The following is a 17,393-nucleotide window of genomic DNA, read 5'->3' as shown; positions in this document are numbered from 1 at the left end:
CATAATAATTGGAAGGGTAGGTATTGGCAACCATCCAAACACACCCTAAGTCCCAAAGAAGACCTTTTCCTCCTTTGTGAGTACATTGACGACCGTGCCTACATTCCAGATTCCACCCTCTGATTCCTCTGGCGGAAAACTCCTCACAGCCAGCATTTGTGAGGAATGCATATGTCGAACAATGTCGTTCAAATTTGAGAGCGGTTATCTCCAATCAACAACGCAAGCATAACAAGAGCGCACACATTTGCGAGAAATGCATGGCATATTAGCATGTGCCGAACAATGTCGCTCAATTAGAGTTTGGAGAGCTCTGATGTCCGATCAACGACATAAACATAATACGAGCATATAAATACAGATTGTTCTTTCTTCTCTTCTTCAAGATTTATAGGAAATCAAGGCCGAGAAAAGGAATTACTACTACTATTTACTCCTAGTAGCAGCCATGCATGCAATGCAGACTTTATTTCCACTTACTGTAATGGTATATTGCATGGCGCTGGCGAACGGCATCACCTGAATTATCGACCGCCGCCGCTTTGCCCTGCAGGCTGCAGTTCACGCATTCATCTGAATTATCTCTTGGAGACGAGTCATGGGTCGAAGACGGCGTCGCCGCACTTGCACTTCCACCTGACGGGCTCGTAGTTGGCGCACAGCGGCCGAACTCCGGCGCGCACCTGCACGGCCGTGCACGGCGCGCAGCCGCCGCACCTCCGCTCGCACACGCAGCACGGCGGCCTCGACCCCACCCTGCTCAGCCGCTGATCCTCCCCTCCTCCTCCTCTCCCTCTCACCTGAACAATCAACCAACGCGTCATGCATCATGCGTAGTACACATGTGCTGCATGCACCAAGCGACGAGGAACTGGAGAAATAGACGGTGAGCTACGAAGAGACGTACCGGCGATGCGCGCGGCTCCTCGGCTCTGGACACGGCGAGCGCAAGGAGGCAGCAGGCGAGGAAGAAGGGCCAGGCCGCCACGTCGCGCTCCCGCGGCCTGCGCCGCTGCCGCCGAGCCCCACGCATCGACCGATCACGCGACGCGAGGCCGGCGGTGAAACGACAGGCCCAGAGGGTCTCCGACTTTGCTCTGCTCTGCGCTCGTCGCTTCCTCGGAGCACAAAGATCCTGTTGGAGCCGGTGCGCTTCTCCTGCTCCTCCTCCTCTGTTTCTCGCAGCCTAGAGCTAGGAGATGAGCTAGCTAGACGCGTGCATGTAAATGTAATGGCGATGCCACGACCGGCTGCAGCTCGTGAGAGTTATGGGCACGGAAACTAGTCCCTTGCTGCGTGGCTGTGGCCTGTGGGTATGCATGCATGGGCGGCTGCCGTTTCAGAGAGTTCGGCCGTGCCGTGCCGTTGTAGCATCGAAAGGCTACGGGGGTAGGAGTAGAGCGGATTTAGGAAAAGTGCGCAGGCTTTTCTCCTCCTCGGCCTGCCTAGGCTGCAGCGCTCCCTGCTGCTGCGTCGCAGCGGGGACTTCGCCTCGCATTAACGCCACATGGTGGTTTTTGGTGGTGTCTGAGTTTGCTCTGCTTCTTCCTCTTGCTGGTTCAGTCCAACTGGACGTTTTTTTACCAACAGAACAGAGGGACAGTAAAAATGGACGACTGTATTTTAGGAACTGGATCCTCTAACATACCATACGCAAGGGATGTTAGAGAAGCTACAGTACCCTAACTTTCCTTCTGTTAATTCATACAATTAAGACTAAAAATAACTTAAATTAATATTTAGATTACAAATCTATTATGCACATTCAAAGTAGTTACATACAAACAAGTTGATGATGAGATAAAAGTATTTTTGATTTTTTATATCTACATTAATTACAAAAGTAAATAACCTGCTAATAGTCCGCAACATTCCTTCTTCATTTTACACTAGACGAGCACTGTAGCACCTTGACTTTCCTTCTTTTAAGTTAGAGGATCCGGCTCCTGTATTTTGGGTGCGCGCATCTCTCTGCTAGGCTTTAGAGATTAAGCAGAGTAACCGGGTAAAAACAGAGTATTCTTTTCGGTGCATGCCATCTCTCGTATACTCATCTCTCTGGTGATGCTTCAGAGATTAACTACAGTGGCAGAGAAGAGCAGAATCTATCTAGTCTCTTTCTCACCAATCATCAAAGTCAGAAGCCAGGAGATGTGGCCTCAAAAAGAAAAGAAAAAACTACTGCATGGAGTTCATTTGATCAGCAAAACACAGTAGACCGTCATTTAAAAATTTGGGATTAGGGGCGATACATGCTGCACACCTAGAGTGAGAGCTGTATGGACTACTGTAACTGTACAGGCAAAACGAGCATAAACTATGTGATTTACAGAACCAGGCAAGAGTTACAAAACGTAGTAACTGCTCACTGGTCTCCCCAGAGAACGGATACATGGCAGGAACAGGACAATCCAACAGGTACTCTTCCATTAAAATGTACCACTCCATTTGTTACAGATAGGAGGACAATCATTTGTTCAAAAGTGTGTGGATGACCTCTAATAGACTGAGGCATAAAATCTTCTTTTTGGCTACTGCTCATGACAGGGTCAATACCAGGAATTACTCGAAAGAAAAAACATGCATCTAGACTGCTATGACTGTATTCTGTAATGAGCATGCTGAAGAAACATTAAGATCTCTTCAGGGATTGCACTTTCACACAAGAGTGCTGGAGCGGCATCATTCGCACTAAAAAAACCAGGCATCTCTTGCTACGATGATATTTCTTTGGCACATTCTCTCTTGCCAGCTCCAATTGCTATGGGCATTATTATTCAGGGCTGCTGGAACATATGGACTCGAAGAAATGGGAAAGTGTTCAGACAGGAAGTGCCAAGTGTCAACTGTTCGAAGTTCAGACGTAAAGAGGATCTAAACCTTCTATAGCACAGAATAAGGGCCAAACATTTGGACAGGCTTCAAGCTTGGATAACTGCTCATCTATGATGTCTGCAGCTACTAACAAAGCTCTCTGAAATTTCCTCTCTCATGATCCCTAGAACAGGCACTGGATGACTCTGGAGCTCTGCTCCCTTTGTTTATTTTCTTTTGTTTGGTTTTTCATCCTTTTGTACATATCTGTATACATTGTTTATTTCCTAATAGAAAATACCGTAGAACGATTGTTCTACGGTTTGCGGTTCTTCTTTATCTACAGAACCAGGCCAACAGCTTTATCATATCTGATGATGATGCTAGACCGGCAGCTTCAGAAGGAAAATTAGCTACGAATATGGGAAGAGTGGGGCTGACGCCCAAGATGCTAATCTCCTAGTCCTAGGCCGACTGTCAAACTTGAAACTCCTTGCTCCGATGAATGTCGACGATGAAGAAGAATAGAAGATGAAAGGGTTCACGACCTGGCAAGCTCCTCCATGTCCTCGCTGAACGCCTTCAGAAGCGTATCTAGCAGGTCACGAAACCTCCTCTTCTTCTCATGAAACCTCCTCTTCTCGGTGGATGTATCTCTTCCGATGGTAGCCAGCTCGGTTTCATCATCCATGAACTTGTCCAATGCATTTGAACAGCGCGGGAAGAAACGTTCACGGAGTTCAACTGCTGCAGGCATTTAACATGCAATTAGTGCAGATCCATAAAACTTGGTACAAATATCATTTTATAGTTGAATCCCAAAAAAGCAAACACGTGTATTTGGTCTAAACAACTAGTCTTCAGTCCTTTTGATCATATTAGAGGGAAAAAAGTGACAAATTAATTATCAAAAAAAAGAGAGCCAAATTTTCACTCTTTCAATCATTCACGAGTTGATGTTGAGCCAAGAAATACTCACCCCTTTGATGTGCAAGATTATTTAAACCTTTCAAGGCACTTGACAGTACACCTATTAAAAAGAGAGGCGTTATAAAATTTGAGATTTCAACTTCAACTACACCGGCTTTCATATTGAGAATGTTACAGCAGACAAGATAAAGAAGTGAATATTGCATTAGATTGAAAATATAACTACTATAGAAGCGTCGTGGTTACACAAAGGCAAGCTATGCCTCAGATGTTTTGGGAGAGGGCTCTCATCCTGGCTAGGTGTACATCCTTCAGTTTGAAAGGAGTATAATTTAGATCAACGGTTGTTATTGCCGGAGGTGGATTTGTACTAGAACCAAGGGTAAATTCCAAAGCACCATCCACTTGAGCAATGTTCATTGCTATTCTTGCCTCAATTGGAAACAATATCCTCGCCGAAGCAACTATACAGCATGAAAATAAATGTGTAAAAGCACAGTTACCAAGAGAAGAAAAAAGGCAACACACTGGGTAGTTGCCTATGGCACTCACCTCGACCAGCAATTGGACCTCACTCGGCGGGCGACTTCCAGGCTGCCGACTCCGACGAGGAGGACATGGGAGACGAAGGCGTCTGTGTCCCATGTCTTACTCTTCCTCGCCGGCGACCCGCAACTTCATTTCCTGGAGTTCATGACCGGCGAAGATACTGGACATGAGGAATAAGGACATGGAGCACGGACGCGGGAGAAGATTTATATGAGGTTAATTTCTGGATGCCTTTGTTTAGTAAAATATGTCAAAAACGTCATTGAATGTGATCCTGTTGAAATGAAAATCATCCGGTTTGTTTAAATTCCGTTCGCTGCATGATTGGATGACCGTATTTCGTATCCATGTCCAAGGACGGATAATGTGTCTGTTTTATGGATCTGCATTGAAGATGGCCTAAGGATACCTCTTAAATAGTGATTTTGTGCGTTAGGGCATCTCTAGCACGGACGCCGTCCGCAACCATCCAAACCGAGCTGTCCAGATGCATTATGCCATCCTATGCGGTACCCATTGGTCCGCAAATGGGCCCGGATGTCCGAAGTTCCACAAAACAGAAGCAAACGAGGGGGCTTTGCGGGAGTCCGGACATCCGCAACGTAGAACTCTGACACCCCGGCCCACCCAAAAATGAGGCGGAGCCCGCGCATTTGGCCACATCCGCATTGTTTTCGCGCCAAAGACGACGTTTTCCACACCCGCTCCGCTCTGATCAATGCCACTCTCCACCCCAATTCCGGACATTTTCACTTTCGCCGCCTCATGGATCTAATCGTAGAGCTGCTGGAGCCGGTGGAGGTGGAGGATCCAGCCAAGGCGGGGGCATGGAGGATCAACACGACAAGTCCGCAGTCTCAAAGTGAGGGCAAATGATGCGTCGTCCGGCAAAAAGAAGGGCGGCAGTCATGGCGTGGGACGGGTGTGGTGATGCAACCGCATCCAACGTCAAGATGGTGGAGAGGTTCGAGGGCATCTTGGCGAATAAGGAGGAGGCATGTGTCCAACGCTCCAACGTGAAGGAGAAAAAGAAGGTTGATTAAACTCAAAGAGAGAAGGGTTGAGCCGACGGCCACTTTGAAGAATACAAAGATGTTGACCATGAAGATGGACGAGTTGGATGACGATACTAGGATGATTGTGCAAGGCGTCTGTGTTAGGATGTTGAAGCGCATGTCGGCCGAGCTGGAGGCGGATGTTGAGGAGGACCCGGCAGCAGGGTGAGCGTGGAGGCTCGGATATCTGGTCTGGCGAGGCAAAAATACCCTTTTATTTTTATATGGACCGGTATTTTTGTGATCAGGCACATGTAAAAACCATGAACAACCATCACTTTTTGGTTGTGATCTATCGCATCGTTTAGGAGATGCGGTTGGATGGTCGGCTTGTACATCCTTGTTCGTGAACTAGTTCAGACCAATCCATGAACAAATGAAGTGTCCTTTTTAGGGGCCATCATTGGAGATGCCTTATGCAGCATTAGGGCATCTCCAATGTTGACCCGTAAATTTGCTCCGACATATTCTCATGGACAGGAGGGCCAATCCACGGACATGGATGCGGGAGCCGACCATCCAACGCTGCCCTCATACATTTCTGTTGGGGAATGTAGTAATTTCAAAAAAATCCTACGCACACATACATGATCATGGTGATGCATAGTAACGAGAGGGGAGAGTGTGTCTACGTACCCTCGTAGACCGAAAGCGGAAGCGTTAGCACAACGCGGTTGATGTAGTCGTACGTCTTCACGATCCGACCGATCCAAGTACCGAACGCACGGCACCTCCGAGTTCAGCACACATTCAGCTCGATGACGTCCCACGAACTCTGATCCAGCAGAGCTTCACGGGAGAGTTTTGTCAGCACGACGGCGTGATGACGATGATGATGATGCTACCGGCGCAGGGCTTCGCCTAAGCACCGCTACGATATAATCGAGGTGGATTATGGTGAAGGGGGGCACCACACACGGCTGGAATAGATCAATAGATCAACTTGTGTGTCTAGAGGTGCCCCCTTGCCTCCGTATATAAAGGAGCAAGGGGGGAGGCCGGCCCGCCCCTGTAGGCGCGCCAGGAGGAGGAATCCTCCTCCTAGTAGGAGTAGGATTCCCCTCTTTCCTACTCCTCCTAGGAGAGGGAAAGGAAGGGGGAGATGGAGAAGGAAAGGGGGGCGCCGCCCCCCTCTCCTAGCCCAATTCGGACCAGAGGAGGAGGGGAGCGCGGCCTTCCCTAAGCCAGCCCTCTCTCTCTCTACTAAGGCCCATAAGGCCCACTATTTCTCCCGGGGGGGTTCCGGTAACCCTCCGACACTCCGGTTTTCTCCGAAACCATTCGGAACACTTCCCGGTGTCCGGATATAGTCGTCCAATATATCAATCTTTACATCTCGACCATTTCGAGACTCCTCGTCATGTCCGTGATCATATCCGGGACTCCGAACTACCTTTGGTAGATCAAAACACAAAAACTCATAATACCGATCGTCATCAAACTTTAAGCATGCAGACCCTACGGGTTCGAGAACTATGTAGACATGACCGAGACACGTCTCTGGTCAATAACCAACAGTGGAACCTGGATGTTCATATTGGCTCCCACATATTCTACGAAGATCTTTATCGGTCAAACCGCATAACAACATACGTTGTTTCCTTTTTCATCGGTATGTTACTTGCCCGAGATTCGATCGTCGGTATCTCATACCTAGTTCAATCTTGTTACCGGCAAGTCTCTTTACTCGTTCCATAATACATCATCCCGCAACTAACTCATTAATTACAATGCTTGCAAGGCTTATAGTGATGTGCATTACCGAGTGGGCCCAGAGATACCTCTCCGACAATCGGAGTGACAAATCCGAATCTTGATTTATGGTAACTCAACAAGTACCATCAGAGACACCTATAGAGCACCTTTATAATCATCCAGTTATGTTGTGACGTTTGGTAGCACACAAAGTGTGTTGGAAATATGCCCTAGAGGCAATAATAAAAGTATTATTATTATATTTCCTTGTTCATGATAATTGTCTTTTATTCATGCTATAACTGTATTATCCGGAAATCGTAATACACGTGTGAATACATAGACCACAATATGTCCCTAGTGAGCCTCTAGTTGACTAGCTCGTTGTGATCAACAGATAGTCATGGTTTCCTGGCTATGGACATTGGATGTCGTTGATAACGAGATCACATCATTAGGAGAATGATGTGATGGACAAGACCCAATCCTAAGACTAGCATAAAGATCGTGTAGTTCGTTTGCTAGAGCTTTGCCAATGTCAAGTATCTCTTCCTTTGACCATGAGATCGTGTAACTCCTGGATACCGTAGGAGTGCTTTGGGTGTATCAAACGTCACAACGTAACTGGGTGACTATAAAGGTGCACTACGGGTATCTCCGAAAGTATCTATTGTTTTATGCGGATCGAGACTGGGATTTGTCACTCCGTGTAAACGGAGAGGTATCTCTGGGCCCACTCGGTAGGACATCATCATATGCGCAATGTGACCAAGGAGTTGATCACGGGATGATGTGTTACGGAACGAGTAAAGTGACTTGCCGGTAACGAGATTGAACAAGGTATTGGATACCGACGATCGAGTCTCGGGCAAGTAACATACCGATAGACAAAGGGAATTGTATACGGGATCGATTGAGTCCTTGACATCGTGGTTCATCCGATGAGATCATCGTGGAACATGTGGGAGCCAACATGGGTATCCAGATCCCGCTGTTGGTTATTTACCGGAGAACGTCTCGGTCATGTCTGCATGTCTCCCGAACCCGTAGGGTCTACACACTTAAGGTTCGATGACGCTAGGGTTATAAAGGAAGCTTGTATGTGGTAACCGAATGTTGTTCGGAGTCCCGGATGAGATCCCGGACGTCACGAGGAGAATGGTCCGGAGGTAAAGATTTATATATAGGAAGTCCTGTTTCGGCCATCGGGACAAGTTTCGGGGTCATCGGTATTGTACCGGGACCACCGGAAGGGTCCCGGGGGCCCACCGGGTGGGGCCACCTGCCCCGGGGGGCCACATGGGCTGTAGGGGGTGCGCCTTGGCCTACATGGGCCAAGGGCACCAGCCCCTAGAGGCCCATGCGCCAAGATAAAGGAAAAAGGGAAGAGTCCTAAAGGGGGAAGGCACCTCCGAGGTGCCTTGGGGAGGATGGACTCCTCCCCATCCTTAGCCGCACCCCTTCCTTGGAGGAGGGGGCAAGGCTGCGCCTCCCCCCTCTCCCTTGGCCCTATATATAGTGGGGAAAAGGAGGAGCAATCAGACCTAAGGCCTTTGGTTGCCTCCCTCTCCCTCCCGTGACACATCTCCTCTCCCGTAGGTGCTCGGTGAAGCCCTGCAGGATTGCCACGCTCCTCCATCACCACCACGCCGTTGTGCTGCTGCTGGATGGAGTCTTCCTCAACCTCTCCCTCTCTCCTTGCTGGATCAAGGCGTGGGAGACATCACCGGGCTGTACGTGTGTTGAACGCGGAGGTGCCGTCCGTTCGGCACTTGATTATCGGTGATCTGAATCACGACGAGTACGACTCCATCAACCCCGTTCACTTGAACGCTTCCGCTTAGCGATCTACAAGGGTATGTAGATGCAAACTCTCCCCTTACTACTCGTTGCTGGTCTCTCCATAGATAGATCTTGGTGACACGTAGGAAAATTTTTGAATTTCTGCTACGTTCCCCAACAGTGGCATCATGAGCTAGGTCTATTGCGTAGATTCTTTGCACGAGTAGAACACAAAGTAGTTGTGGGCGTTGATGTTGTTCAATATGCTTACCGTTACTAGTCCAATCTTGTTTCGACGGTATTGTGGGATGAAGCGGCCCGGACCGACCTTACACGTACTCTTACGTGAGACAGGTTCCACCGATTGACATGCACTTGGTGCATAAGGTGGCTAGCGGGTGCCAGTCTCTCCCACTTTAGTCGGAACGGATTCGATGAAAAGGGTCCTTATGAAGGGTAAATAGCAATTGGCATATCACGTTGTGGTATTGCGTAGGTAAGAAACGTTCTTGCTAGAAACCCATAGCAGCCAGGTAAAACATGCAAACAACAATTAGAGGACGTCTAACTTGTTTTTGCAGGGTATGCTTTGTGATGTGATATGGCCAGAAGAATGTGATGAATGATATGTGATGTATGAGATTGATCATGTTCTTGTAATAGGATTCACGACTTGCATGTCGATGAGTATGACAACCGGCAGGAGCCATAGGAGTTGTCTTTATTTTTTGTATGACCTGCGTGTCATTGAAGAACGCCATGTAACTTACTTTACTTTATTGCTAAACGCGTTAGCCATAGAAGTAGAAGTAGTCGTTGGCGTGACAACTTCATGAAGACACGATGATGGAGATCATGATGATGGAGATCATGGTGTCATGCCGGTGACGATGATGATCATGGAGCCCCAAAGATGAAAATCAAAAGGAGCAAAATGATATTGGCCATATCATGTCACTATTTGATTGCATGTGATGTTTATCATGTTTATGCATCTTGTTTACTTAGGACGACGGTAGTAAATAAGATGATCCCTTACAAAATTTCAAGAAGTGTTCTCCCCTAACTGTGCACCGTTGCTACAGTTCGTCGCTTCTAAGCACCACGTGATGATCGGGTGTGATGGATTCTTACGTTCACATACAACGGGTGTAAGACAGTTTTACACAGCGAAAACACTTAGGGTTAACTTGACGAGCCTAGCATGTGCAGACATGGCCTCGGAACACGGAGACCGAAAGGTCGAGCATGAGTCGTATGGTAGATACGATCAACATGAAGATGTTCACCGACGTTAACTAGTCCGTCTCACGTGATGATCGGACACGGCCTAGTTGACTCGGATCATGTGATCACTTAGATGACCAGAGAGATGTCTATCTGAGTGGGAGTTCATAAGATGAACTTAATTATCCTGAACATAGTCAAAAGACCTTTTGCAAATTATGTCGTAGCTCACGCTGTAGTTCTACTGTTTAGATATGTTCCTAGAGAAAAATATAGTTGAAAGTTGACAGTAGCAATTATGCGGACACTAGAAAGCTTATGTCCTTAATGCACTGCTCAGTGTGCTGAACCCCAAACGTCGTTTGTGGATGTTTCGAACATCGAACATACACGTTTTGACAACTACGTGATAGTTCAGTTAAATGGTTTAAGTAGAGGCACCAAAGACGTTTTCGAAACGTCACGGAACATATGAGATGTTTCGAGGGCTGAAATTGGGATTTCAGGCTCGTGCCCACGTCAAGAGGTATAAGACCTCCGACGATTTTCTTAGCCTGCAAACTAAGGAGAGAAGCTCAATTGTTGAGCTTGTGCTCAGATTGTCTGAGTGCAACAATCACTTGAATCAAGTGGGAGTTGATCTTCCAGATGAAATAGTGATAGTTCCTCCGAAGTCATTACCACCAAGCTGCTAGAGCTTCGTGATGAACTATAATATATCAAGGACATATATGATGATCCTTGAGGTATTCGCATTGTTTGACATCGCGAAAGTAGAAATCAAGAAGGAGCATCAATTGTTGATGGTTGATGAAACCACTAGTTTCAAGAAGGGCAAGGGAACGAAGGGATACTTCATGAAACGACAAATCAGCTGCTGCACCAATGAAGAAACCCGAGGTTGAACCCAAACCCGAGACTAAGTGCTTCTGTAATAAGGGGAACAACCACTGGAGCAGAATTACCCTAGATACTTGGTAGATGAGAAGGCTGGCAAGGTCGATAGAAGTATATTGGATATACATTATGTTAATGTGTACTCTACTAGTACTCCTAGTAGCACCAGGGTATAAGATACCGGTTCGGTTGCTAAGTGTTAGTAACTCGAAATAAAAGCTACGAAATAAAAGGAAACTAGCTAAAGGTGAGCTGACGATATGTGTTGGAAGTGTTTCCAAGTTTGATGTGATCAAACATCGCACGCTCCCTCTACCATCAAGATTAGTATTAAACCTAAAGGAATGGTTTATTGAATCTCGGTCGTAGTGATACACATTTCCATGCCAAAAGATATAAGATAGTAATGATAGTACCACTTACTTGTGGCACTGCCATGTAAGTCATAATGGTATAAAACGCATGAAGAAGCTCCATGTTGATGGATCTTTGGACTCACTCGTTTTGAAAAGTTTGAGACATGCCAACCATGTCTATTGGTGTGTATGCATGAAGAAACTCCATGCAAATGGATCGTTCGGACTCACTTGATTTTGAATCACTTGAGATATGCAAATCATACCACATGGGCAAGATGACTGAAAAGCCTCATTTTCAATAAGATGGAACAAGATAGCAACTTATTGGAAGTAACACTTTTTGGTGTGTGCGGTCCAATGAGTGCTGAGGCATGCAGTGAATATCGTTATGTTCTTACTTCACAGATGATTCGAGTAGATGTTGAGTATATTTACTTGATGAAACACAAGTCTGAATTATTGAATGGTTCAAGTAATTTCAGAGTGAAGTAGAAGATCATTGTGACAAGAGGATAAAATGTCTATGATATGATCATAGAGATGAATATCTGAGTTACGAGTTTTGGCACACAATTAAGACATTGTGGAAATTGTTTCACAATTAATACCGCCTGGAACACCTTAATGATGGTGTGTCCGAACATCATAGTTACACCCTATTGGATATGGTGCGTACCATGATGTCTCTTATCGAATTACCACTATTGTTCATGGGTTAGGCATTAGAGACAACCACATTCACTTTAAATAGGGCACCACGTAATTCCGATGAGATGACACCGTATGAATTATGGTTTAGAGAAACCTAAGTTGTCGTTTCTTAAAGGTTTGGGGCTGCGGCGCTTATGTGAAAAAGTTTCAGGATTAAGCTCGAACCCAAAGCGGATAAAATGCATCTTCATAGGACACCCAAAACAGTTGGGTATACCTCCTAATTCAGATCCGAAAGCAATATGGATTGTTTCTTGAATCGGGTCCTTTCTCGAGGAAAAGTTTCTCTCGAAAGAGTTGAGTGGGAGGATGGTGGAGACTTGATGAGGTTATTGAACCATCACTTCAACCAGTGTGTAGCAGGGCACAGGAAGTTGTTCCCGTGGCACCTACACCAATTGAAGTGGAAGCTTATGATATTGATCATGAAGTTTCGGATCAAATCACTGCCGTACCTCGTAGGGTGACAAGGATACGTACTACTTCAGAGTGGTACGGTAATCCTGTCTTGGAAGTCATGTTGCTAGACAACAATGAGCCTACGAGTTATGGAGAAGCGATGGTGGGCCCGGATTCCGATAAATGGCTCAAGGCCATAAAATCCGAGAACGGATCCATGGACTTTGGCGGACTTGCCCGATGATCGGCAAGCCATTAAGATAAATGGATCTTTAAGAAGAAGACGGACGTGGATGGTAATGTCACCATCTATGAAGCTCGACTTGTGGTGAAGTGTTTTCCGACAAGTTCAAGGAGTTGACTACGATGAGATTTTCTCACTCGTAGCGATGCTTAAAGTCCGTCGGAATCATGTTAGCATTAGCTGCATTTATGAAATCTGGCAGATGGATGTCAAGACGAGTTTCCTTACCAGTTTTCGTGAGGAAAGGTTGTATGCAATACAATCAGAAAAGTTTTGTCGATCCTAAGGATGCTAAAAGGTATGCTAGCTCCAGCGATCCTTTTTAAAGACTGGAGTAAGCATCTCGGAGTTGGAATGTACGCTTTGATGAGATGATCAAAGATTTTGGATTTATACAAAGTTTATAAGAAACTTGTATTTCCAAAGAAGTGAGTGGGAGCACTATAGAATTTCTGATGAGTATATGTTGTTGACATATTGATGATCAGAAATGACGTAGAATTTCTGGAAAGCATATAGGGTTATTTTGAAAGTGTTTTTCAATGGAAAGCCTGGATTAAGCTACTTGAACATTGAGCATCAAGATCTATAAGGATAGATCAAAATGCTTAATAATACTTTCAAATGAGCACATACCTTGACATGATCTTGAAGGTGTTCAAGATGGACCAGTCAAAGAAGGAGTTCTTGCCTGAGTTGTAAGGTACGAAGTTAAGACTTAAAGCTCGACCACGGCAGAATAGAGAGAAAGGACGAAGGTCGTCCCCTATGCTTAAGACGTAGGTTCTTCAGTATGCTATGCTGTGTACTGCACCTGAAGTGTGCCTTGCCATGAGTCAGTCAAGGGGTACAAGAGTGATCCAAGAATGGCTCACAGGACAGCGGTCAAAGTTATCCTTAGTAACTAGTGGACTAAGGAATTTTCTCGATTATGGAGGTGGTAAAAGAGTTCGTCGTAAAGGTTACGACGATGCAAGCTTGACACCTATCCGGATAGCTCTAAGTAGAGAGACCGGATACATATAATGGAGCAATAATTTAGAATAGCTCCAAGTAGAACAGTTATTTGGAATAGGTCCAAATAGAGCGTGGTAGCTGCATCTAGGAGATGACATAGAGATTTGTAAAGCAAACACGGATCTGAAAGGTTCAGACCCGTTGACTAAAACCTCTCTCACAAGCAACATGATCAAACATAAAACTCATTGAGTGTTAATCACATAGTGATGTGAACTAGACTACTGACTCTAGTAAACTCTTGGGTATTAGTCACATGGTGATGTGACCTGTGAGTGTTAATCACATGGCGATGTGAACTAGATTATTGACTCTAGTGCAAGTGGGAGACTGTTGGAAATATGCCCTAGAGGCAATAATAAAAGTATTATTATTATATTTCCTTGTTCATGATAATTGTCTTTTATTCATGCTATAACTGTATTATCCGGAAATCGTAATACACGTGTGAATACATAGACCACAATATGTCCCTAGTGAGCCTCTAGTTGACTAGCTCGTTGTGATCAACAGATAGTCATGGTTTCCTGGCTATGGACATTGGATGTCGTTGATAACGGGATCACATCATTAGGAGAATGATGTGATGGATAAGACCCAATCCTAAGACTAGCATAAAGATCGTGTAGTTCGTTTGCTAGAGCTTTGCCAATGTCAAGTATCTCTTCCTTTGACCATGAGATCGTGTAACTCCTGGATACCGTAGGAGTGCTTTGGGTGTATCAAACGTCACAACGTAACTGGGTGACTATAAAGGTGCACTACGGGTATCTCCGAAAGTATCTATTGTTTTATGCGGATCGAGACTGGGATTTGTCACTCCGTGTAAACGGAGAGGTATCTCTGGGCCCACTCGGTAGGACATCATCATATGCGCAATGTGACCAAGGAGTTGATCACGGGATGATGTGTTACGGAACGAGTAAAGTGACTTGCCGGTAACGAGATTGAACAAGGTATTGGATACCGACGATCGAGTCTCGGGCAAGTAACATACCGATAGACAAAGGGAATTGTATACGGGATCGATTGAGTCCTTGACATCGTGGTTCATCCGATGAGATCATCGTGGAACATGTGGGAGCCAACATGGGTATCCAGATCCCGCTGTTGGTTATTGACCGGAGAACGTCTCGGTCATGTCTGCATGTCTCCCGAACCCGTAGGGTCTACACACTTAAGGTTCGATGACGCTAGGGTTATAAAGGAAGCTTGTATGTGGTAACCGAATGTTGTTCGGAGTCCCGGATGAGATCCCGGACGTCACGAGGAGTTCCGGAATGGTCCGGAGGTAAAGATTTATATATAGGAAGTCCTGTTTCGGCCATCGGGACAAGTTTCGGGGTCATCGGTATTGTATCGGGACCACCGGAAGGGTCCCGGGGGCCCACCGGGTGGGGCCACCTGCCCCGGGGGGCCACATGGGCTGTAGGGGGTGCGCCTTGGCCTACATGGGCCAAGGGCACCAGCCCCTAGAGGCCCATGCGCCAAGATAAAGCAAAAAGGGAAGAGTCCTAAAGGGGGAAGGCACCTCCGAGGTGCCTTGGGGAGGATGGACTCCTCCCCATCCTTAGCCGCACCCCTTCCTTGGAGGAGGGGGCAAGGCTGCGCCTCCCCCCTCTCCCTTGGCCCTATATATAGTGGGGAAAAGGAGGAGCAATCAGACCTAAGGCCTTTGGTTGCCTCCCTCTCCCTCCCGTGACACATCTCCTCTCCCGTAGGTGCTCGGTGAAGCCCTGCAGGATTGCCACGCTCCTCCATCACCACCACGCCGTTGTGCTGCTGCTGGATGGAGTCTTCCTCAACCTCTCCCTCTCTCCTTGCTGGATCAAGGCGTGGGAGACATCACCGGGCTGTACGTGTGTTGAACGCGGAGGTGCCGTCCGTTCGGCACTTGATTATCGGTGATCTGAATCACGACGAGTACGACTCCATCAACCCCGTTCACTTGAACGCTTCCGCTTAGCGATCTACAAGGGTATGTAGATGCAAACTCTCCCCTTACTACTCGTTGCTGGTCTCTCCATAGATAGATCTTGGTGACACGTAGGAAAATTTTTGAATTTCTGCTACGTTCCCCAACAAAGTGTTCATTCGGTAATCGGGAGTTGCATAATCTGATAGTCATAGAAACATGTATAAGTCATGAAGAAAGGAATAGCAGAAAACTACACGATCAAGTGCTGAGCTAACCGAATGGGTCAAGTCAATCACATCATTCTCCTAATGATGTCATCTCATTAATCAAATGACAACTTATGTCTATGGTTAGGAAACATAACCATCTTTGATTAACGAGCTAGTCAAGTAGAGGCATACTAGTGACACTCTGTTTGTCTATGTATTCACACATGTACTAAGTTTCCGGTTAATATATTTCTAGCATGAATAATAAACATTTATCATGATATGAGGAAATAAATAATAACTTTATTATTACCTCTAGGGCATATTTCCTTCAATTTCAAGTCGGGTTTCTACTAACCAGACAAAATTCGTGCAAACGTGACGGATTTCATCAAAGTTTGGATAGAAAATAGTACAAATCATCCATATATAGCATGCAAATAAGTCTAGTACAACAATAGCTCAACTTCAACGAGATTAATAGATCATGTCGTCCCAGACATACCGCCCCTTCAGCTTCATCCAACAATGCATGTGCATAAATGGTCGTCTTTCTATCCTGTGGTGCGTCACGGCAGCGTATGCGAGCTACACAATGCGTGAATCACTCAATAAGTTGAGCAAGAAGAAGCACAACTTACGATCTCCTCCTCTGTCGTGCGCAATGGTCACCTTGCCTCCGGCATATCAATTGTGCCACATAACTTGGTGAAGGAGGTCTAGATGGCCTACCATCGAATATCGATATGATAACGATCTCACATTGTGATCATGGATGATGTGCATGTCGTAGGGCGCAATGTGCTTTCGTGCGTGGAACGATTCATGCACTTGTTGCCAGAAGGTCCCCCTGCTCCTGCCTATGAAACCCGCGGATACGGGGAACCACGCATCACACAAGAACTCATCCTCCATGGTTGAGTACCCTGCCATCCTTCATACTCTAAAAGAACGACATGGCGTTCGAAAGTAAGCTCAATGACATTTGACCGAACACGTATCGAGCGTGGTGACCGCCATGGACAACGTCAATAGGGGGGCGGAGTGTACCTGCCTACAGACGTGTCCTGGGTGGATGACACCGTTGTAAAAGACGAGTGGGCGTGTCGGTGCTAGTTGCGGAGGTCCGGCAATGCCTGTGTGCCGACCGGAGAGGTACAGTGGTGGCGTCGGAGGAGAAGGATGCGGATGTAAAGCAAGAGGGAGAAGGCGGATTGAAGAAAATGGGACCGGGTAGGTGGATTTAGTGGGGTGGGGGTGTCGAAGTCCTACATGGTTGCTGTCCGAACTCCGACAAAGCCTTCTCAATTTTGTCTCCGTTTTGCGAGAAAAAGTGTGTCTGAACCGCTCGGCGGACCGATACACGATACTGGCCCATATTGGATGACACAACATGTCCAGACCGTGCGGTCTAGTCTGGACGTATGCAGGCGGTTTGAGCCTCAGCGTTGGAGATGCCCTTATGCGCACATGGTTTTGTACTTCAGTAGTTCAGTCCAACAAGATTTTTTTTTACTTCGGCAACTACTAGTATAGGACAGGAGGTGCAATAAAATGGGGACTGTTCTGCTGTGCCAGACGCGAGCA

The 17,393-nt window shown here is 46.4% G+C and overlaps 1 protein-coding gene across 1 annotated transcript; it reads right to left on the bottom strand.

Annotated features, from left to right (window-relative positions):
- Positions 1–319: 319 nt before the first annotated feature.
- On the bottom strand, positions 320–1,254 carry LOC123060359 (EPIDERMAL PATTERNING FACTOR-like protein 5). Its single transcript, XM_044483048.1, has 2 exons — positions 908–1,254; positions 320–800 (listed from the first exon to the last, which is right to left on the bottom strand). Exons 1-2 carry the CDS (start codon positions 1,031–1,033, stop codon positions 597–599), a joined length of 330 nt encoding a protein of 109 aa, XP_044338983.1. The 5' UTR covers positions 1,034–1,254; the 3' UTR covers positions 320–596.
- Positions 1,255–17,393: the final 16,139 nt, after the last annotated feature.

Source organism: Triticum aestivum, chromosome 3A (assembly GCF_018294505.1).
Source record: "Triticum aestivum cultivar Chinese Spring chromosome 3A, IWGSC CS RefSeq v2.1, whole genome shotgun sequence".
Classification (NCBI taxonomy): Eukaryota; Viridiplantae; Streptophyta; class Magnoliopsida; order Poales; family Poaceae; genus Triticum; species Triticum aestivum.
This window is presented reverse-complemented; position numbering and strand designations above follow the sequence as displayed.

Excerpts from the sequence above, each read along its gene's own strand:
- LOC123060359 (XM_044483048.1), bottom strand. The coding sequence starts at position 1,033 with ATGCGTGGGGCTCGGCGGCAGCGGCGCAGGCCGCGGGAGCGCGACGTG. Across the intron at positions 801-907 it reads AGGAGCCGCGCGCATCGCCG|GTGAGAGGGAGAGGAGGAGG; the intron begins GTACGTCTCTTC and ends TTGATTGTTCAG.